The following is a 22,681-nucleotide window of genomic DNA, read 5'->3' on the forward strand; positions in this document are numbered from 1 at the left end:
TGTGACTGTTTAGTATATTTTAAAAATATGAAAAATAATAGGACTTGTGTTTTGTATGTATGTGTTTCATACAAGGGTAAAAATAGCAACCTAAGGCAAAATAGTTTAGAATTTTTTTTGCAGGAATATTTGGTCATTTCTGCAGGCTCTGTTTGGAATTTTAGATAGTGTTTAATCTGAGTTTTCTCCTTTTCACAAAAAAGTACACAAAGAAAGAATTCCCATGATATGAAAATGTTATTTGCTTAAGAAGTTTTAATACATTTGTAGATAGAACTAACACAATTTTGTATACCAAATGAATTCTTAATATTTAAATGTAGCCACCAAACTGAATCATTTAACTGGATGGTGATACCATTAAATAACATGGACTCTCTTGCTATAATAGATCAATAAATAGTCTATTGATTTTGCATTTTATTTGTACCAGCTGATGAAATTTAAAATTAGACTTTTGCTCTGCTTATTTTGTGAATGTTTTTGGTATGAATCTTGTTTTTCCAAAATTCTGTCTAGTTTCAATTTAGGGAACCTGATACTTAATTTATTGCTGTATTGGAAATTAATTTAATTGAAGTTTTCAATTTTAATTTGTTAAAAGTTAAACTTGATTTGAAGGGTAACAGTTTGAAAAGTGATGTATATAACGAGAAAATTAGTAAAGAAACTTAAAAGTTACAGTGACTATTATTTGGTTCAAATTTTGGGAGAATCACTTTGCCCAGAACATGGGAGATGGGAGTTGGGAGGGTGGATACCAGAAGTGAATTTGGTTAAAAAAAAAAATAGAACAATGTACATAAGGGAAAATTAGAAGTAATTAAATTATGTTAGTGGGATGTGGATTTTTGCAAAATGAGAATTAATATGGTCAAGGATAGCAGTATATCACAGTGGATTATTTGATTCATTTGGTGATTTTTACGTTTTTGTTATAAATGGACAAATAGGCATTGATCAATTTGAAACTTTTAAGAGGAGACATTCTCTACAAAACAGAAAGTAGGTGAGAATTGTACTGGAGATTATGTATTTAAAAATACATAGTGCGATTGAGTAGTTGCTGGAAGAAAAAGCTGCTACGATTATAGGCCTAATTGATAGAGGGGCTTATAAATCGTAGGAATGTAAATAAAATTGAAGATTTCTAATATTTTGTTTTAAGATGATGGAGTAAAATAATAATTTCTTGATCATCTTTATCAACCAGAGGCGAAGATTATCATCATATTTGGAGGAAAAGGCATAAATGGAATAATTGAAATTCATACACAATCCAGATTTCTGATAATGACCCATTGAAATAATTCATTTCTGTGCCCACCAATGAGTCACTATACTTTGTAATGTTTATCTTACTGTCATCAATTTTATTTAAAAATTTTTGTATTAACAGTTATTTAAATAGTTAAGTTCCATTATTTTAACTAGAAGTATTTTAAGACAATAAGCATTTTCTTTTTAAAAAATGTTTATTGTGGTACACATGTATATAACACAAAATTTTCCTGCTTAAGTCTATAATTCAATGTATTAAATACATTCACAATGTTGTGCTGCCAGTACCACCATACTAAAACTCTTTCATCACCCAAAACAAATTCAGAACCCATTAAGCAATAATTCCCCATTCTTCTCACCATTCTTAAGTGAAACTGGTGGCTTCTATTTTTTTTATGCAGGGGTTTAGCAGTGAAAAATACAGTTATCTGCTATTACAGTTTGGTGCCACTCCCTTGATTTGTGTGAAAAAGTTTTACATGCCATAAATCTTATCCACCACTGCTTTGTGCCATCATTGCAAATGTTATCACAGTGAAAGACAAATAACTTCTTACTATTGTGGAAAGATATTGATATTGTGGATTCCCTGAGATTATCATATATCATAGGATCCATAGACCATATTTTAAGACCCTCTTAACTGAATGACATCACCCGTGGTGAGGATGTAGGTTAAGAAAAGAACCTATATAGAACATTAGGAAACAGCAGAGGAAAAGGGGCCCAAAAGAGACTGAGGTATACCAGCCATACTGTATTTGAGAATATCAATAGTTAGCATTTAATAAGTGCTTATCTTGTCCCAGGCACTGTTTTAAGTGCTATACATTGAATCCTCATATTAACTTTTTTTTTAATTTTTAAAAAAATTTTATTAATAAAACCAATCAACATAAATATGAACATTCTTTTTTTATCTCATAGTTGTATATTCATCATCACGATCATTTCTTAGAACATTTAATAAGCATTTCTGTTAAAAAGCCTTATATTTCTCTTAATTTTGAAAGAATTGAGCTGTTGCTGATATCAAATTACTGATTTCAAATCATTTTGAAGGGAATGTGTGCTGGAACTTTAAAAGTTGTTAAATTTGTGAACAATAATTTTTATGGATTGACTACAACTTCATAGATATAATTGATATAGAAAGACTAATTTGAAGAAAAGCAATACTGCCTCTGCTAACGTGCTTGAAATCTTTTCATTATTTCTTTTACTTCTATAGAATGATTTTTTTTTTTTTTTTTTTTTTTTTTTTTTAAAGGAAAGACAGAGAGAAGGAAGGAAGGATAGAAGGAAGGAAGGAAGGAAGAAAGGGAAACATTTCCAAACATTTTCTTGCTTTATTGTATTTTGTTTTTCCGTTTTTGTTACATGGGCTGGGGCCGGGAATCGAACCGAGGTCCTCCGGCATAGCAGGCAAGCACTTTGCCCGCTGAGCCACCGCGGCCCACCCAAATGATTTTTTAAGAATACAAGGAATGCAGTGTTTTTTTCAGAGCACCTTCACAAAAAGTCTCTTTTGCTCTTTACAATAGTTCTGTGAGATAGGCTGGGCATATGTAGTATGTTAATGTAGTTCAGTTGTTTGACTCTGCTGCCAATTACATTTGTTGAAATCCCAGTTTTATCACTTACAAGCCAGTATGACCCTAGGAAAATACTGAACCACTCGAAACTTTTGTTTCCTTATATATAAAATGGAAATAATGTTAATACTTGTCTCATTGTTTTACATTAATAGCATTTAAGGCATATAGAACAGTATCTGGAATATACTTAATACTCAATAAGTGTTATCTATTATTATTTTCTGAAAACATAAAAAAGATTACACTAAAGCTATTTAGGGAAAAAAGCCAAGGTCAGAAACTAGGCCCTTTGCTTCAAGCTAAATTCTTATTCAATGACCTTGGTTCTCTTTCTATTAAGGCATTGTCCTAAATAGGATCTGTTAAAACAAAACAAAAACAGACAAAGCTAGTTGCTTCTTGTAAAGCTGTATACTAGGTTAACTTATTTTTATTTATTTATTTTTTGACATGGGCAGGCACTGGGAATCGAACCCGGGTCTCTGGCACAGCAGGTGAGAATTCTGCCACTGAGCCACCATCGTACCACCCTAGGTTAAATTATTAATTGCTATTTTCACATCAGCTTGTATTTGTGACTTTATCAGGTTAGTTAGTATAGCATTTAGGACTGATAAATTTTGCTCGAAATGTATTTGGAGTTTGAGGGGGCTGCCCATGGTTTTATGTTAGAGTTGAAGTGGAAATGGCAGGTGCAAAATGAAGGGTGAGATGGGTGTGGGAACCAGTTTTTTTTTTATTTTTACATTTTTCATAGTATTAATCTTGGCAATCAGGTTCTAAAAAACTACTTTTTAGGTAGAATAACACATATTTCTTCAAGTTATAGTAGGTACATAATAGATGTTCCATGAATATTTCATGGAATGAATAGGTGAAGGAATGAAAAAATTAAATATTAAGGAATGCCAAATGGTTGAATTTGCTTTATTAAATAAAAAACAGAAATGGTAGCTAATCCTTTGTAAAACAAAAGGAACATAAATTTATGACATTGTAATATTAGTTAGATTCTAAAATAAATTAGTAAAATTCATTCTGAGCTATCCAATGAAACTTTCTTATGGTCTTAAAAGGTTTTAGATTATCTAATAGGGTTGTACATGATCTGGTTGAAGCTTTGTTTTTTTATTTATGGTATATAATTTTGACATTCAAATTTTTCCATATTGCCTGTCAAAATTTACTTCATATTGCCTGTATATACATCATCTGATTGACAAAGGTTGCATACTTCTGATACTTAAAAATGCTCTTGTGGCCCCCCAAATTTAATCTGTCATAATCCCTTATGATTAAATTTAAGATCTTTCTCTTTTGCCTTACTCATAATTATTCTTTCTTTTCATTACAAAAATACTAGTTATCTGGTATTAGAAGTAGCTTTTCTCTTTAGCTAAACAGAAAACACTAAATTTAGAGATGTTTGTCAAATTCAAGCAGAAATTAAGTATAATGTGTACGTCATAAAGAAAAACAATAAAACATCAAATTAGCTCTAGAAATTATATTTAGCCTTTGTTTACTGTAGTCTTTTTGAAATCCTCCAAGAAAGAAGGAGGAAAGTAATATTTATTAACTACATCACATATATGTATGAATGTTTGTATTTGTTTGTTTATTTGTTTGATTTTGTGTTTTGCTTTTTTTTTTTTGCATGAGCAGGCTTCAGGAATCGAACATGTCTATATTTTTAAAACAAAACTCACGTGTAATTGTGTTCACATGCATGGCTATAGAGAGCCATATTTATATAATAGAATGAGTGAACAATAAGATGAATGATCAGAAAATGGTAATTATTACTTAATAGTCTTGACAACAAAGTGACAAATGATCCCATGATTGCAAGTTTTCAAAATAATAGAAATTTGCTATCTATTTGAATAAAGTTCAAATGTATCAACTGATTGTTTCTTGAATAATAGAAAATACAGAGTAAGTTTATGCCATGCATTATTTACCACTGTTTTTTGTCTATGATAAGTTTTAAAATTATTTTAAAAGCAAAGAAGATAAAATGATTTACTGATTTCACTGCTTACATTTAAATTATAAAACTCGGTGAACTCTAGAAATTACCATTGAAAAATATCAGTTCCAGTTCTTATCAGGCTAAGAGGGAGCTAGTGGGATTTTAAACATGTTATGTAATTGTGACCTCAAAATAACATAAACTGAAGTTCTGTTTGAATATAGTTATATAATTTCTATGATTCTAATGTACTCAACAGCCTGGTGGACACTATATTTCCCAACAAAAATTTCCACTGTCCATTTGATCAAATATTGGCTTATATTTTTTTAATATTTCAGAAAGTTGCAATAAATATCACTTTTTCATAAAAATCTCAATGAAAATCTGAAACATTTTCATCTACAGAAAGAGTTGCTATATACATTATTTAATATAATGAATTTCATTAATATTTACAGTTCCATTTTAGTATACTTTTACATTATAAAAGATTTCCTCATTAACAAAAAGATGGTGCTATATTTCATTGAATTGCAGATGTCATTGATAATGACATCATTATTTTATGGTTTAGGAAAAAATACTGCTATCAAAACTATGGTGCACCTTTGATTATTAGATGAATATCAATTTCAGAGATTCCAGTATGTGAAAAAACAATGTACATAGAACCACTGAAGTAAAGTAGTTGAATTTTAATGTTTTTGCTTCACCAATATTTTTTAACATGAACACTGTTATTTTCTTTTTTAAAATGTAATTAAATATTAAATTGTCTTCATATTTTAACTGCTAATGAATATATTGAAAATGTTTAATATTCAGCTAATAGTTGTACCCTTAGTAGTTATTTATGTGTAAGAACTCAGCAAAAAATAATAATGGTTTTTCCTCAAACAGGAAGTGATGAATAGTCCAAATCACTAAAAGCTTACTATTAATGTTACTTTTATGTGTTTGAAGATTACAATTTTAAGTAAAATAAAGAACTCCTTAAAACTGGCTTGTTTTTCCCAATCGGTTTAAGCTGGGGTCTCGAATGAAACTTTAAACTGAAGTCATTTCACCAAATTAAGTTTGTTTATTTAGATACATATATATATATTTCTTTCTTTTAATAAGTATTTAAATACATATGTATTACAAATATTTGTAAATACTTATAATACTTAGTATAATACTGTATTAATGCATATATATTTATATATATATTTCATGACTTTAAAATAGCCCCAGTGCCTTTCATTTGGTTTACAAAGAAAAAATTATAATATGAAATATTATTTTGCATCTATTAAATGGGCTAATTGAGTAGGATTCATTGTTTGTCCAACTATTACAATGAGAGAATCAGGAGGGGACAATTACAGATCGACACAGTGTAGAATGTAACTCATTACACAGCATCTACTAATACGAGGTAAGCAGGATTTAGATGAGTACATAAATTATATCTGAAAATCAAATATAGATATTTCAAGTGTAAACCCTGAAGTTTGCTAGTCCTTATGCTTATCAGATGAATTAACATTCAAACTGAAACCATAGATGGAAATTGTTTTTAGTTGTCTGAAACAACCCATGTTCTGGTGGTTTAATTCCTTTACTTAAGTATTCATTGTTACAGTTTGCCTACATTGATAACTGATCCCTTTATTGCTTTAAAAAATTTTTTTCAGAGAGCCTTTTTATTGATATATACGTATATTACTCAGTTGCTTTACTTTGGTGATATTTTTCCTTAATGCTGTCAATTTATTTGAAGAAAATATTTATAGCGAAGATTTATTTTCATTTATAGTAAGGTTTTATTTTAGATTTAATAGAGTAAAACACTATGTAATCCGCTATGGAAGAATGGAATGATCTGTGGAAATTGTGTATGGTGCTTAACTGATTTTATTTTACTTTTTGTACTATAGGATCATCTGATTTCCTTCAAAAAACATAACATTTTTGGCAATAGAGATTTCTGATTGTTCAAAAGCCAGATAAACTTTAACCTTAATAATTTACTAAAAGATAATATAGTGTGTTATTTCTTTTTATTTGTTAAGTACCTTTTTTTAAACTTATTTTATTGCATAATATAACATATATAGAAAGCAAGGAAAGAAAAAAGCAATAGTTTTCAATGTACTCTTCAACAAGTAGTTGTAGTACAGATCCCAGAGTTTGTTGTCATGGGCTATAATATGATCCTCTCAGGTGTTTCCAACTAGCTGCTCCAGAATATAGATGGCTAGAAGGAATAAATAGTTTTTTATCATCACAATCAACTTTTTTGTAAAAAATAATGTATATACAAAAAAGCAAAAAATTTCAATGCATAGCACCGCAATTAGTTAGTTGTAGGACAGATTTCAGAGTTTGGCATGGGTTACAGTTCCACAATTTTAGGTTTTCACTTCCATCTGCTCTGAGATACTAGAGACTAAAAGAGATTTTATATTCATTTGTCAAATCCTATCTTCTTTGTATAATGCCACCTTCACCTTTGATCTTTCTGTCCCTCTCTTTAGGGGTATTTGGGCTATGGTCCTTCTAACTTTTTCATGTTAGAAGGGACTGTCAATAATATGGGGTAGAGAGATGAAACTAGCTAATGTTCTGGAGAGGCTGGAACTTCTAAGTTTCAGGACATATCTGGTCCAGGGGCCCAGCTGGAGATTGCAGGTTTCTGGAAAGTTGCCCTAGGGCATAGAACCTTTGTAGAATCCATTATATTGCCCAAGGTGTTCTTTAGAGTTGGTGGGAATGGTTTTGGTTGGGGTTTGGCAAGTTATGATAGATAGGAATGTTAACACAGGAGTTTTAAATACCTTTCCATTGGTTCTTCACCTGCTCATTGCCAGTCATGCCTACAGCCCCCTGAGATCTATGCCAAGGGTACATCAGTTTATGGTACTCTTAGACCTGCACATTTACACAGCCCCCAGTCATGCCCCCAGCTCTGGAAAAGCGCTGACCTGCTCAGCCGGGTCATATCTGCCCCCAGCCCATGCAGGCATAACGCCAACCTACTGCCATAGCTCTGTGCATGTGCACAAAGGGCCCATGCCCTATACCAGTGCACACCAGGGCCACACCCCCTAGACCCGTGCACCCATACAGCCACATCCTCACCTGCTGCTGGGCGCCCACGTTCACAGGCACCAGCATAGCATCCCCAACCTGTGCCCATACCTATGCTGTAGCACATCACTGCGCTGTCGTGCCCTGCCCCGTGCCCTACATCCTGCTACACATCCATCCCACAAATACAAGGCTTTAGACTATTGAAGGAAATCAACTTCCAAAGTAAATCCATCAAGGTATTTACATGCAGCAAAAACAACAGAAGATCACTAAGCGTATCACAATCCAGACAGATAGCCCAGCCTAACAACCAAATTAAAACACCAGAGGAGACACGGACATTGGAACAACCAATTAAAGATGTTCATATAACTCTACTAAATAAAATAAATGGGATGACTAATGACATAAAGGAGATCAGAAAGACATTAGAAAAGCGTAAAGAGGAATTTGAAAGAATAAATAGAAAAATAGCAGATATCACGGAGATTAAGGATGCTGTAGACAAAATGAAACATACTAGAGACACAGCAGCACATTTGAAGAGGCAGAAGAAGGAATAAGCTAACTAGAGGACAGGACAACTGAATTCAAACTTTCAAAACAGCAAATGGCAAAAAAGATAGAAAAATTTGAATTGGCTCTCAAAGAATTGATGGGCAGAACAAAGCACAGAAATATAAGAATCATTGGGGTTCCAGAAGAAGAAATAAAGAGTAAAGGGCTAGGAAGATTTGTTGAGGATATAATGGGGGGAAATTTTACAACCCTTATAAAGAACATAAATGTACAGTCCATCTTTATTGATAGTAAATATCTATTGACTGGTTGAATTTTTTATGTTTATTTTAAAATCAGTAAGATATATTGGATAAAGTAAATTAGAAATAAAGAGGCTTATTGTCTCTGCTAGACTTGTGACTTTGGCAGTTTTGTTTCACCTTTAGGAGCTGAAGTTTTCCGATCAGTATAGTGGGATGAACATTTGCCTTGCCTACCTCACAGAGTTGTTCTCAGAATTAACTGAGATATTGCAAAAGCACTTTTAAAATTTTAAAAAATTTAATTATCTTTACACAACTTTAAATATTCTATTTAGTTTTATTATCCCAAATATTTGTTCTTAGAGTTTTCTGTGCTAGTTATTATTCTGTGAGCCAGTGGTTCCTAAACCTGATAGAACATCAGAATCTCTTGGAAAATTTTTTGAAAGTAGATAGGGCCCCCACTTTGGAACAAGAAACCCAGAAGTCTATAATTTTTAAAAACTTTTTAGTTGAAATAATTTCATACTTACAAAAAAGTTGCAAAAATAGCCCAGAGTTCCCTTATACTCTTGACCCAGCTTCCTCAAATGTTAACATCTTACATAACCATAGATTATCAAAACCAAGGAAAGTAATATTTATACAGTCCTATTAACTAATCTACAGTTCATGCAAATTTTGTCAGTTCTACTTTTTTTTTTTTTTTTTTTTTTAGCCAGGACCCAATTCAAATCCCACATTTGATTTTGTTATTATGTCTCTTTAATTTCCTCCAATTGGGGATAATTATTCTTTCTTTGTCTTTTATGACTTTTTCATTTTTTATGCATATTGGCCAGTTGTTTTGTTAAATGTCTCTTCATTTGTTTTTTTCTTATGTTTCATCATAAGGTATCTATATTGTTAACAGACAGCATTCTAATGAAGCCTTTCCCACTCATTTGGGAACTTCTGATCTAATACCAATCTAATTCATTATTCCCCTTTGTGTTATCACTAAATACTATGTTAGAGCTTATGATAAATTATAACTTCACCCTTCTGAAGAATCAGTGTTCCATTTAAGTAACCCTAGTTTTTCAATCTAAAAAAAGAACCCAAGCACAGATATTTTACCCAGTCAAGAATTACTTCTAGTTTTAGAATCTATTTTTTTCCTAACATGGAAATGAACAGAAAGGGTATATGTAAACATTTAGACTGAAAAAGTCTTAGTAGAAAACTACTACATCTGAAATACCTCTTACAAAGTTAGAATTTGAGAATGATTTTATATGGGTTGTTAAAATGGTTAATAAGTTTATGGGATAAAAAGAGATTCTGGACCCATCGGAACAATATTGGAAGGTAAATACAGAATATATCAGAAACAAAATAAAAGTTCCTTTTTCAGATACTTGATGTAACAAAGTCTTACCTAAGGTGTAATGAGAAACACTCTTCTTTAACCTATTCCCACCTCCAAGAAGGTATTAACTATATATTCTCTCTTCATATTCGTTTTTAATTTTTAAAAAACTCTATGGAGTTTTATTCAGTAGAAAGCACTTTTATTTGTTGGACTTTTATTCATTCGGAGTCTTTAAACAGTCACACAGAAATTGTGTCAAGTGTTTATTTCATATAATTCATTTAGCCTAACGACTTCCGAGAAAATGTCTTTTTAAGCAGTATATTGAAGGATATTAGCAGGTCTTGATTTACATTTCGTAGGAAACTTACTTAAGCAACTAAACTCTCCTTTGACTAGTGACATTCTCATCTATAAACTACAAGTTACATTGGACATGGATAGCAAATATTGAAGAACATCAAATACACATTTCTACTGCCCAATTATACCTAGAATTGTCCCTGATATTGCTGTTGATCATCTGTATAAGTGCCTCAGGTTGTTGTACCAAATAATAACCAGCAGGGTAATGTCTACTTGTAGGAGGAGGTAATTACTGAAAGAGGAGGGATAAGAAGAGGCTTCTGGGAAATTAAGAATGTCTCTTAATCTGAAAGTTAGTTACACAAATGTGCTATTTGAGAAAGTTCATTGAGTTGCACTCTTATGATGGATGCACTTTTCTGAATTTACATTTTGCCTCAACATTAGTAGATTGTTGTACTATAGATTTAGGGAAAATGAGGGATTGGATTTGTTCAGAATTCTTATGTCTTCTAGTAGCTTTCTATTTTTCATTTATTCAAAAATATCTGAGTTCCTGTTCATTAATTTGTTGACAGCAATGAACAAGACTAGATTCCTTTCAAGTTCCTGCTCTGTGTAGCTTAAAAGCTGGTCTTACAATAAAATATTAACTCTGTGCATGGCATAAAGGCCTTCAATGAGATTCACTCTACCAACCTGTCCAGCTTTTTGCCCTGTTCATCTGCAGTTCTCTGTGTATTCCTGTCATGCTATTTTCATTCCAGGTTTCTTCTCACTTCTCTGATATCTCCTGATTAGAAAGTACTCTTTTGAATTCCTTATCTCAAACCTTTTTTCTGTAAAGCCTCATTTACTTCTTGAAAGATTTAAGCACTTCTTTCTTTATGTTCACATTACATCCTGTACTAATTTCCACTTCAGCATTTCAGCCAAAAGCATTGTCTAAAAATGATACTTTAAGGTTAGGGACTTCAAATCTGAGAACCTAGGAAAGTGCCCAGCATATAATAAGTAGAAATAGTTATCATTAGTTGAGAAATAACTATGTGCAAAGCGTGCCCTAAGGACTAACATACCTCATCTTACTTAATTCTCAACAATAATGGAGATAGCGATTTTAATACCTTCTCTGTTTTCCAGGCAAGGAAAGTATGAATGAGGTCATGTAGTTTGCCTAGCATCTCACACAGATAGATAAATGGTAGGACTAGGATTTAAATTTTTGTCCATGTGATTTCAAAATGTATACTCTTAGTCTCCAAGTTCTCTCTCATTAGTAAATAACTTTTTGAAAGAGTGAATGAATACCTTATATAGAAAGTATTTTGAGAGTTTTCTATTTTGGAATACAGAATTTTGCTGATTAGTAGTTAGCATGGTCTGTGATAAGTATGGTATTTTAAAATTATGCCCCCATTTCTATTGAAGCTGCTGAGGAAATATGGGCACTCTGTACTTCTATCTCTGATAAGGAGAAAACCTAAAACACGTTTTCATTTTAGATAATTATACATTTTATTTGTATAAACACTAATATATAAAATTATATATATACAAATAAAAATATGTACTATTATATACGTAAACTATGGAGAATATAAAAATAATAGTTGTTACTCTTTAGGAACATGTAATATATCTAAATTAAGCCTCAACATAAATGAAATCATTAAAGAGCAACTAATTGTTAAGTTGTTGGTAAGTAAGGGAGAAATCATTATATGGTAAAAAGAAGTAGAATAGTAAAATCATTAACCAAATTTATCTGGAAGGGTAGGGTGCCCCGAATAGCTAAAAATATCCTGAGGAGGAAAAATGAAGTTGTAGGTCTCATACTACCTGACTTTAAGGCATATTATGAAGCCACAGTGGTCAAAACAGCATGGTACTGGCATAAAGATAGATATACTGACCAATGGAATCGAATAGAGTGTTCAGATATAGACCCTCTCATCTATGGACAACTGATATTTGATAAGGCATTCAAACCAACTCACCTGGAACAGAACAGTCTCTTCAATAAATGGTGCCTAGAGAACTGGTTATCCACATGAAAAAGAATGAAAGAGGATCCATATCTCACACCCTATACAAAAATTAACTCAAAATGAATCAAGGCCTCAACATTAGATCTAAGACCATGAAACTGTTAGAAGAAAGGGTAGGGAAATATCTTATAAATCTTATAATAGGAGGCGGTTTCCTAGATCTTATATCCGAAGCACAAGCATTGAAGAAAGAATTAAATAAATGGGAACTCCTCAAAATTAAACCCTTTTGTGCATCAAAGAACTACAAGAAAGTAAAAAGACAGCCTACACAATAGGAAACAATATTTGGAAATGATATGTCAAATAAGAGCCTAGTATCCAGAATATATAAAGAGATTGTTCAACTCAACAACAAAAAGTCAAATAACCTATTTACAGAATGGGCAAAAGACATAAACAGACACTTCTCAGAAGAAGAAATACAAATGGCTAAAAGGCACATGAAAAGATGCTCAACTTCCCTGGCTATTAGGGAAATGCAAGTCAAAACCACAATGAGATATCATCTCACACCCACCAAAATGGCCATTATCGATAAAACAGAAAACGACAAGTGATGGAGAGGATGTGGAGAAAGAGGCACACTTATCCACTGTTGGTGAGAATGTCAAGTGGTACAACCACTGTAGAAGGCAGTTTGGCAGTTCGTCAGGAAGCTGAGGAAGCAAAGCTATATTGCCATATAATCTGGCAATACCATTGCTAGGTATCTACTGAGAGGACATACAGGCAAAGACACAAACGAACATTTGCATACCAATGTTTATAGCAGCATTATTTACAATTGACAAGAGATGGAAAAAGCTAAAATGTTAATCAACAGACGAGTGGCTAAACAAGCTGTAGTATATACATAAGATGGAATATCATGCAACTGTAAGACAGAATAAAGTTATGAAGTATGTAACAGCATGGACCTTAAGGATATTATGCTGAGTGAAATTAGCCAAAAAGAAAAGGACAAATACTGTATGGACTCACTGATGTGAACTTACATTAGTGAATGAACTTGAAGAATTTTAGTTAAGAGCAGAAGTCATCAGGTGATAGAAATAGGGTACATCTTGGACAATTGGAGCTGAAGGGATACAGATTGTGCACAGGACTGATTGGAAAAATTCAGAAACGGATAGCACAATACTTGTCATTGCAATACGATAATGTTAGTTCACTGAATGAAGCCGAATGTGAGAATGATAGAGGAAGGAGGGCTGGGGGCACAAATGAAATCAGAAGGAAAGACAGACAACAAAGACTGAGATGGTATCATCTAGGAATGCCTAGAGTGTATAATGCTAGTGACTAAATGTACAAATTTAAAAACGTTTTTGCATGAGAAAGAACAAAGGAATGTCAGTACTGCAGACTGTTGAAAATAGATGGTAATTCATATTTTAAAACTTTAACTTATGTGTGACTAAAGCAAAAAACTGGTACAAAATTTATATTTTGACTAGTGCATTTCCTAATATAAATTATGTGGACAGTTTAATTGTACACTGTAAGTACATGGAACCTTGAGTAGAGCATGAGATTTTGTAGTTTTGTCCAGAGTGATGCCCTGATAAATCCCAGAGTGATTTGAATAGTGAATAAAAAAATATTTGCAAAATCCCCTTAGGGGAATGGCGAGAAAGGGGGAAAATTCAGCTTTCCCGCGTGGAGAATTCCTGATATTCTCACAAGCAGTGGGGACAACCAAAGCAGTAGGCCGAGCTCTAAATCTTGGGGTTTGTTCATATGAAATTTCTCCCCGCAAAGGGTATGCTAAGCCTACCTACAATTAGGCATTAGAGTCATCCCCAGAGAACCTCTTTTGTTGCTCAGATGTGGCCTCTCTCTCTCTCAGCCAACACAACAAGATCTCTGCACTCCACCTCTCTACGTGGGACATGACCCCCAGGGGTGTAAACCTTCCTGGCAATGTGGGACAGAAATCCTAGAATAAGCTGGGACATAGCATTAAGGGTGTGAGAAAACCTTCTTGACTAAAAGGGGGAAGAGAGAAAAGAGTGTGAATGGCTGAAATATTTCAAACAGAGTTAAGAGGTTATCCTGTACATTATTCTTATGCATTATATAAATATTACTTACAGTTAAGGTATAATGGAGAGACTGGAGGGAAGTATCTGAAAATGTAGAGCCGTGTTCCGGTAGCCATGTTTCTTGAAGATGATTGTATAATGATATAGCTTTCACAGTGTGACTGTGTGATTGTGAAAACCTGATGTCTGATGCTCCTTTTATCTACCTTATGTACAGATGAGTAAACCATATGGATTAAAAATAAGTAAATAATAGGAGGAAGAAATATTAAAATAAAAAATAAATAATGGGGGCAACAAAGGTTAAAATAAATTGAGTAGATTGAAATACCAGTAATCAGTGAGAGGGAGGGGAGGGTAAGGGGTACGGTATGTATGAGTTTTTTCTTTTTTATTTCTTTTTCTGGAGTGATGCAGATGTTCAAAAAAGTTATCATGATGAATACACAACTATATGATGATATTGTGAGTCATACACCATGTATGAAATGTTTGTATGTTGAGAATGTATGTTTGTATGTTAGGTTTTTACAATTAAAAAAAGAAAAATAAGTAATAGAATCTTTTTAGGAAATAGATGGCATTGAAGGATAAGTGGTATTTTAATTTAATGAATTAGAAGGAAAAAATTCCTCATTCTAAGTCTACAAGATAATAAAATATGATTTCTTTTTATTATTAAATATAGTTGTATCACCTGTCATTTTTCCCATGAAAAGTAATCCTGAACCTGAGTAGTAAGTAATAGACCTTGACTGCCTTTTTGTATTAGAAATACATTAACTATAGTATTGATTTGTATTTATTCCATTAGAGTTTAATTGTTGAAAATATCATTATGGATTTCATGATAATTATCATGTTTGGTTAGATGTTGTATAATATAAAATGGAAGAAAATTTCTCAGGACAACTCTTTGTTGACCAAAAAAATATGTAAAAATGGAAGAGTTCTTAATGTTTAATTTTTTCCTCTTGAAACAGCAAACTCATTATTACATTGGGTAAGAAACAAAAAAGAAAGAATGAGTCTTCAGATGAAGTATCTGATAATGAGCAGATGTCACAGCATACATTCAAAGATGAGGACTCTCAAGTGAGTACTGAAAGTTTTACTGATAAATAAAACAGTTAGAATTATTTAGGTAGTATAATATTGTCTTATAGATACTTACACTCTAGTTTAGTATTAAAAATGCGTTTTATTTTATGGTAGAACTTAATGTGACAGAATTATTACCATATGCTCCTAATAGTATTACAATAGAATGTTAGACTCGGGGGGGAAACTTGCATAACTTCTCCAGACTCCTCATTTTTCAAATAATGAAACTGAAACCCAAAGAGGTTAAAAGTAACACTCCAGAGTCCCTGATGGCTTTTAGCATAGAGAGGTATCATTAGATGTGATATTATCCTGCACTTGTAGAGTGCTTTTGAATGAACTTAATGACAGAAAGACTAACTTTTAAACTCACATGCAAATGATAAAGCAAGTGGAATCATTCATAGGGATAAGTCCTTTGTCTGATTATGTGGAAGAAATAAAAAATTCCCTAATGTAGATATAAATACTATGCCTCTTGCCTTTTTGTTTTGTTTTGTTTTTTTAAATACTTGAATTTTCAAAATAACCCCGTGAAGTTAGGAAAAATATATAGTGAAGGTCATAATAAATCAGGCCACCCTCTGCTTTTTAGTAATTAAATTACTACCATAGGCCGTAGGGGTGGTGGCAGTTGTTGAATTACGGGGCCAGAAAGCCCCTGAATGGCCTTTCTTCTTCCTTATGCAGCTTCTTATCCAATGGGAGAGTAGTGGCTCAAGGCTCCTGGGCTGCTGCAAGAGTTGAGGTAAGGGCAGTGATCAAAGCTCCTAATTATTATATGGCCTGGCTTTTTCTTCATGTGTTATCCTTAACTTAGGCAAACTTATATTTAACTTATTCAATATGAGAAAAATTTAGTTTAATTTTTACTAGAATATTGCTGGCCATTTCTCTATTATTTAATTATCAAACAATGAAATGATAGACTAGGTTAATATGTCACATTTTGTCCATGCTTTTCACTATAGCATTAGATTGCTTTGGCAGGTGTGTTGCTTTAACACGCTTAAATAAATAAATAAATAAATAAATAAATAAATAAATAGGAGAAGAAATATTTTGTAGTTATCAATTATAGAACTATATTTGTTAATATATTTAAATGCATCATTATATAAATGGTGGAGAGATGCATGTAACTTCCATCCACAATGATGGATTCTCAAGATTTGAAAGCTTAAACTAATTAAGTTTAAGGTTTGGTTTAGGAATGTGAAACTGGTATTTAATTTTGTTGCCTTTAATCTTAACAAAGTATTTCAATAGTACAACTAAATTTAGAATCCTAAATTTAATGAAAATGCCCTTGCAGCAGATACTAGGATCATTATTGGAAGCTAGCTATATGCTGTCAAAATGAAGTATTTATTAGTCATTTAAAAGCATAATGCTTCTGACCTCTTATGTAAAGTGCAGTGACCTGATCTGATTAAACCAAGATACGTAAGAAGGAAAATCTCAAAGTACAAAAAATTTAAAAGGAAGATTTGTCACTAGTTTTAAATTGTACTTTGAACAACAGGAAGGAGAAAGAAAATGAGCCAGAAGGAGGGCACATTAGTAAAATGTGGGCATCAAATTAGTTTTTATATTTTTAAATAGTGGAGATGCTACAGGACAGAAGGAAATAATTGATAAGAACGATACCTTTTTTGGCTTTACCTAATGTGTGACTATATACCCCAGTGGAAAATGATTTATGGTGAAATCAAATATATTACTAAAGATTAAGTGAGGCATTTCAGAATATGAATAGATGCCTAAGAGACTAGAAAGGAAACCGTATTGGTGAGACTAACAAAATATTCTACAAATATACTGAATTATTTCCAAACTTTATTAGGTAGAAGGATTATGCCTAGTGAGACATAACGTTGATAATACATGTTTTTAGTAGAATAATAAAAGTCACTGTTGGTTATTAATTTAAACAATTCTTGAACAGTAAGAGCTTCATGATGCCTATAGTAGAATTCTAAGCATTCTTTTAGCCTAGTATTAATTTAAGATATTCATGTAAATTTTTTCCTGGATGTAGTAAATATTTAATTATTTTCCCAAAATATGATGTGTGGAAATCGGGTTTCTAGAATTCCTTTTATTTTAATTTTTGTACTGCCAGTTTCTTGTCTCCCATGTTAATGAAAGTGTTTGAGATTTTAAAATGTAAATGTCTGTCTTTATGGCCAAGAGATGGTGATCCTGTGAATGAACAGCCTAAGTAAAGTATGGAGTTGTCTATTAAATTTGAATGAGCTAGCTAATCATATGATTTCTTTTCTCTCATTATTTCACTTCTGAGAGAAAGGGCATAGGTATAATGTTAAAGGTCATTGCAACCTCATTGGTGACAACAGTTTGTCCCTACACTGCTGCACTGACTTGGCCGTTTTTGTCATAGCTTTGGAAGTAAATGAAAAACTTGCTGTATAGAAATATTGGCAGTAGCCAAAAGGAGAGCACTAGGGTTATTTTACTAGGGATACAGATGGAAATGGAAAGAGGATAGATTTATCAAATACTGAGCAATGAAGCAGTTGACAGATGCCTCCACCCAAGAGATTTTAGGAAGGGATGGAAGAAGCAAACCTGAGGCCTTTGGAATTTTCGAAAACAACCTGGGATCTTGTTTTTATGGTAGGAACATCAAAAAATATGTAAATTTGTGTTTTTAAAAATTCTCTTTTGAAACACAAAACTTCTGAAACAAATTTTAGATAAATAGGGAGGTAAGTAAAGCCACATGTGTTTAATACATGACTTTAAATTATTTACATTATTTAAAAAGAAGGCTGTTACATGTAATACTTTTTAAAAGGCTTGTTTCTGTTTTTATGGTAGTGATGACGTTCATTTTCAAGGAAGTCTAGTAAAGTCAGTAAAGCAGTTTCTTCAGTCATTCAAATTTAATTACTTGTAGATTTAATACTTTATTACTTTGTGTATATTTTTAAATATTTTATATAATTCTTTTTTTAAAGCACAGTTTTATGTTTTGTGGCAAATATTAATTTATTCATCTTGGTTTATGTCCCCAATTAATTGTTTAACCATTATTCATCAAATGTACTTTTAAGTTTGGGGCAAATATGGGAAAGTAGTAATAATTTAAAATACATGTTGTCCAAAGTGTGAACCAGTTAAATAAACAGATAACCTTTTTATCCTTCTTAACAATAGTTTCTAAAGAAAAGTAATAGAGCAATAAAGGTTACTAATAAAGTGCATCTTGCCCAAGCTATGAAACAGTTCAATTAAACAGACCTTTTTACTCTTAATGTTTTCTAAAGAAAAGTGATAAAGGTATTACCTTTTTTTTTTTAATTTTAGAAAATAAACATTTGGGAAGGTTGTAAGCCTGTTGTGGCAAAGGACAAATTATAATCTTTCTTTCATTAAAAGCAAAATAAGAAAAGATGAATCTTGAATTTAATTTCCAAAATTTAATGCATGAAATTGCTAACTTTAGGGTTATATTTTGAAACCTTTCCTTCAGAATAAATCATATAAATCTGATCCTTACGTTTTTTTTCAGAAAAGAAGATCAAATCGACAAATTAAAAGAAAAAAATATGCTGAAGATTCAGAAGGGAAACAATTTGAAGAAGAGGTTAAAGGTTCTTTGAAATTAAGGAAGAATTCAGCTTCTTTGCCTGGTGAACAGCCCTTACAATTATTTGTGGTAAGACATATTTGGAATTGTGACTATAAAACATTTAAGCTGGGTTCCACTTCCTCCTACATTCCATATTGCAGGTAAAAGAACCATTAGTCATTCAAATCAGAATCCTAGAAATACATACTTTCCTCCTTTTCCTTTACTTCTTTATCCAATTTGTTATCACTTTTTCTTTCTCCTGAATATATTTTCCTGAAATGCCTCCAACCTCTCTATCCTTTTTGAAGAATATTTCTAAATTACATATCTGATTATATTACTTGTCTTTTGAAAACTCCTCTAATAGTTTCTTGTCTTACAAAAACAATCAGGCCTTTTGTCTACCTTATCGACATACAAGTAAAACATATGGATTAAAAATAAATAATAGGGGGCGGGCCACGGTGGCTCAGCAGACAGGAATGCTTGCCTGCCATGCCAGAGGACCCGGGTTCGATTCCCGGTGCCTGCCCATGTTAAAGAAAATAAATAAATAAATAAATAAATTAATAATAGGGAGAACAAATTTTAAAATAAATTGAGTAGATTGAAATGCTGGTGATGAGGTAAGGGATATGGTATGTATGAATTTTTTTCTGTTTTCTTTTTATTGCTTTCTCGGAATTGATGTAGATGTTCTAAGAAATGATCGTCATGATGAATATACAACTATATGATGATAAAAAATGACGATTGCTTTTGCAAAAAAAAAAAATAACAAAACAGGCCTTCTTAGCCAGTGTTACAAGTGGCCTCATCTCCTGCCACGTCTCTACAACATGCAGTCCTCTGACTGTATGAAAATAGTTGCCTTAATCCCGTGCCTTGCCAGCTCTATGCCTTTTCATATGCATTTTCTACATTCTATGATTCTTCTACCCCCCATCTCTGTATTGTGAACCAGCACTCCTAAATAACTGAGACCTTGGGTAATTACTTGTCTTCTCCATCTCAATTTCCTAATCTATAAACTAGAGATGTTAATAGTACCGTTTTTATAGTGTTGTTGTAAGGATTAAATTGTTAATATGTATAAAGTGCTTAGATAACACCTGACACCTTAAAAAGCACAGTAGATTTACTGTAATAATCATGCAGATGATGACGAAGAAAATAATGTTATCTTTTTTCATTTCTGTATTCCTAACATTTTTAATGCCAAGCAGATGTGCTAAATAAATGTTTATTGAATTTTATGATTTTCATAAACATACAAAATGGAAACTAAAGGAATTTTTAAAATGTGTTCCAACATGATTTTTTTTTCCTCCCATAGGAGAATCCCAGTGAAGAAGATGCTGCAATTGTAGACAAAATACTATCTTCTAGAACTGTAAAAAAGGAAGTAAGTAATGGTACATTACATTTTACATTTATATTCCACTGCCTTGTTTAAAGAGTCATAATTATTGATTTTATTTTCTTAGATGTCATCTGGAATGGTGATTGATACAGAAGAATTTTTTGTAAAATACAAGAATTAGTAAGTATATAAGCTAGAAAATAAATAATAGAAAGGTGCTAATTTTAAGTGCTCTATTAAATTAAAAATTGAGTTTCCTCTTACCTACATTTTTTAAACTTTATTATTCCTCTTACCTACATTTTTAAAACTTTATTATTTATTATTAATACATTAGTAATATTATTTTACGTGAGTTTAAAATAATCAACTGAAAAGCCTTTGAAAATATTTCATTTAAATTGAATTTTTTGCAGAAAACTTTAATTATTAACCTCAAAATGCAGGAATCTTTTAATAAATGTACTGTTATAAATTATAGACATTTTTTATCATTTTCATGTATTATTGAACTTTTCAAAAAAGTTTTTTTTGTAAATACTGTTCCTGATCTTTAGGTTATTGGATCAGCTATAAATCATGTGATGATTTGACTTTTGATATTAAACTTTAATCTTGGTTGTGAGTGAATTTACTCACAGAAGTTGCTAATTGTGGGAAAGCTTTGACTTTTTTTTTTTTGCATGGGCAGGCATCAGGAACCGAACCCGGGTCTTTGGCATAACAGGCAAGAACTCTGCCTGCTAAGCTATCATGCCCCACCCTGCTCTTTTTTTAAAATGCAATTTTATTGAGATACATTTACACATTATATAATCCATCTGTAGTATACAATCAGTGAGTGAGCTCACAGTTTATCATTTAGTTGTGCATTCATCACTGCAATCAATTTTAGAAGTTTTATTACTCCAGAAAAAAATAAATAAAAATTAAAAAGAAAATCCCCCAACATCAATATCCCTTAACTCCTCCTATTGTTTTGTTGTGGGTTTTTTTGTATTTATTTTATTACTCATCTACCCATACACTGGATAAAGGGAGTATCCATCACAAAGGTTTTTACAAACACTATTTTACTCTTTTTTTTAATACAATTTTCAACTTTTCTCAGTTTAGTTGGGTTGAAGAAAGTGCTTTAAATAAAATTACATTGGTTTCAAAAGAACTTAGTTTTCTGATCATGATAAAGTATTGTATGGAAGAAATATACAATGTCACATTTTGCTGTTACCCTTATGATTCAGTTTACTTTTCTGATTCTCTATGGCAAATTACAGACCTTTAAACTACAATCTATTAAGGATATAGTGGCCATAATGGTTTTACATTACAAAGTAGATGGGAGTCTGTTGATATTAAATAAAATTATGAACTACCTAATTATAAAGGTGAAAATAATATTTTGTATGGGATGCTGTGATTAAGTCTTTAAAAAAAAGACACCAAAGCCTTTTCTGCATAATTCTAATGTATTGTTTTTATAAAAATTTTAGCTCCTATCTTCACTGTGAGTGGGCTACAGAACAGCAGCTTCTGAAAGATAAAAGGATTCAGCAGAAAATCAAACGATTCAAGTTGAGACAGGCACAAAGAGCACATTTTTTTGCTGATGTAAGAAAATTAATGAGAGACTATTTTGTATTGGATGCTGAACACATATAATATTACTTATCAAAAATTTAAGTATCATTCTTTTTCATTCTTAGGCTTGTAAATTTGATATTAAAATACAAATACTATCTACATAAAGTATTTTTCTCTCCCCAAATTTAGTTTAAAACAGTTGCTTAAACAGGAATACTGATAATTCATAATGGTGGATAACTCTTGTATTTTTAACTTGGCATGCATTTCAGTATTTACAGTTGATTGTGGGTATGTTACTATCACAGAGAATTTATTAGCAAAGTTGCTTGAGTAAAGAATGTGATAATGCAACAAATAAATAGGAAACAAATTTTTTCAGTACATGAAATACATTGCATATTTTCTATACCAGTCTCATATGTGAACAGAACAACATTGGAAAAATTCATTCACCTCTCTAGGCATCACTAAATGATCTGGCATCTTTTCCAGCTCTGAAAAATTTTTTAACTGTTTATCTTGAATGTTTTAAAAGCTTTTTACTTTGAACAGAAAAGTTGCAAAA

The 22,681-nt window shown here is 31.8% G+C and overlaps 1 protein-coding gene across 10 annotated transcripts in view; it reads left to right on the plus strand.

Moving 5' to 3' along the window:
- Window positions 1-22,681, plus strand: part of CHD9 (chromodomain helicase DNA binding protein 9) — a 298,663-nt gene that overhangs the window by 154,184 nt on the left and 121,798 nt on the right. For all 10 annotated transcript variants that reach the window (XM_077132437.1, XM_077132435.1, XM_077132440.1 and 7 more), the window contains 5 exons: window positions 15,445-15,556; window positions 19,104-19,250; window positions 20,503-20,571; window positions 20,654-20,709; window positions 22,023-22,140. In XM_077132437.1, coding sequence (XP_076988552.1) covers window positions 15,445-15,556; window positions 19,104-19,250; window positions 20,503-20,571; window positions 20,654-20,709; window positions 22,023-22,140 — 502 coding nt within the window. The remainder of the gene's footprint in view (window positions 1-15,444; window positions 15,557-19,103; window positions 19,251-20,502; window positions 20,572-20,653; window positions 20,710-22,022; window positions 22,141-22,681) is intronic.

The sequence above is a fragment of the Tamandua tetradactyla genome, chromosome 16 (assembly GCF_023851605.1).
Source record: "Tamandua tetradactyla isolate mTamTet1 chromosome 16, mTamTet1.pri, whole genome shotgun sequence".
NCBI classification, from domain to species: domain Eukaryota; kingdom Metazoa; phylum Chordata; class Mammalia; order Pilosa; family Myrmecophagidae; genus Tamandua; species Tamandua tetradactyla.